The 729-nt window shown below is 59.3% G+C and overlaps 1 protein-coding gene across 1 annotated transcript in view; it reads left to right on the top strand.

Annotated features, from left to right (window-relative positions):
- Positions 1-729, top strand: part of NLE1 (notchless homolog 1 (Drosophila)) — a gene marked incomplete at its 5' end in the record, with an annotated part of 3,719 nt that overhangs the window by 887 nt on the left and 2,103 nt on the right. Inside the window, one exon of the mRNA XM_010132973.1 lies at positions 448-681. Within this exon, the coding sequence (XP_010131275.1) occupies positions 448-681 (234 nt within the window). The remainder of the gene's footprint in view (positions 1-447; positions 682-729) is intronic.

Here is a 729-nt window from a genome sequence, read left to right as displayed (position 1 = left end):
GGTTGTAGCCAATAATCCAAGACGTTATAGAAAGAAAGAAAGAAAAGGAGCCTCTTCGGAGCAGAGTCCTGCAAATTGAATTTGCCAGTAGGAAACTCCAGCTATTTGCAAACAGAAACTGGATTAGCAAAAACTGATTATAAAGGAGGATGAGGAAATGGAGAGGAGGGAGCCGGCCCCGCCAGGGCTGCGCTCCTCCGTCTCCAGCCAGCTGCGCTCCTGCTCAGTTCCTGCGCAGCCGGAGGGGCCGTGCCCTTCCCCGCTGCTGCTGGTGGCAGGAACCGCTTTCTTTGACCTTCAGACCATGCGGAGGGGTAGAGCTGTTGTGCAAAGGGCGGAGGGCTGCGGCTCCCCTGTCCTTGCGGGGTCGTGGCCAGCTGATTCCAGGAGAAAGCTGGTGTTTTTCATTGACTTCTGGGGCCGATGGGGGCAGAGCTCGGGCAGGAGCTGTGTGCTGGGCAAACAGATTTGATCTTCTTTCTGCCCAGAAACCCAGAGTGCCGCTACCTGGCGAGCGCCTCCAAGGACGGCAGCATCCGCATCTGGGACACGCTGATGGGCAGGTGTGACAAAATCCTCACAAGCCACACGCAGTCGGTGACGTGTGTGAAGTGGGGGGGCGATGGCTTGCTCTACTCCTCCTCCCAGGACAGGACCATCAAAGTCTGGAGGAGCCAGGACGTAAGTGAGGCGGGGAGGCCCCCGGGGCTGGGGGGGAGGGGCGGGCCC

Source organism: Buceros rhinoceros, unplaced genomic scaffold (assembly GCF_000710305.1).
Source record: "Buceros rhinoceros silvestris isolate BGI_N320 unplaced genomic scaffold, ASM71030v1 scaffold21263, whole genome shotgun sequence".
Lineage (NCBI taxonomy): Eukaryota > Metazoa > Chordata > Aves > Bucerotiformes > Bucerotidae > Buceros > Buceros rhinoceros.
This window is presented reverse-complemented; position numbering and strand designations above follow the sequence as displayed.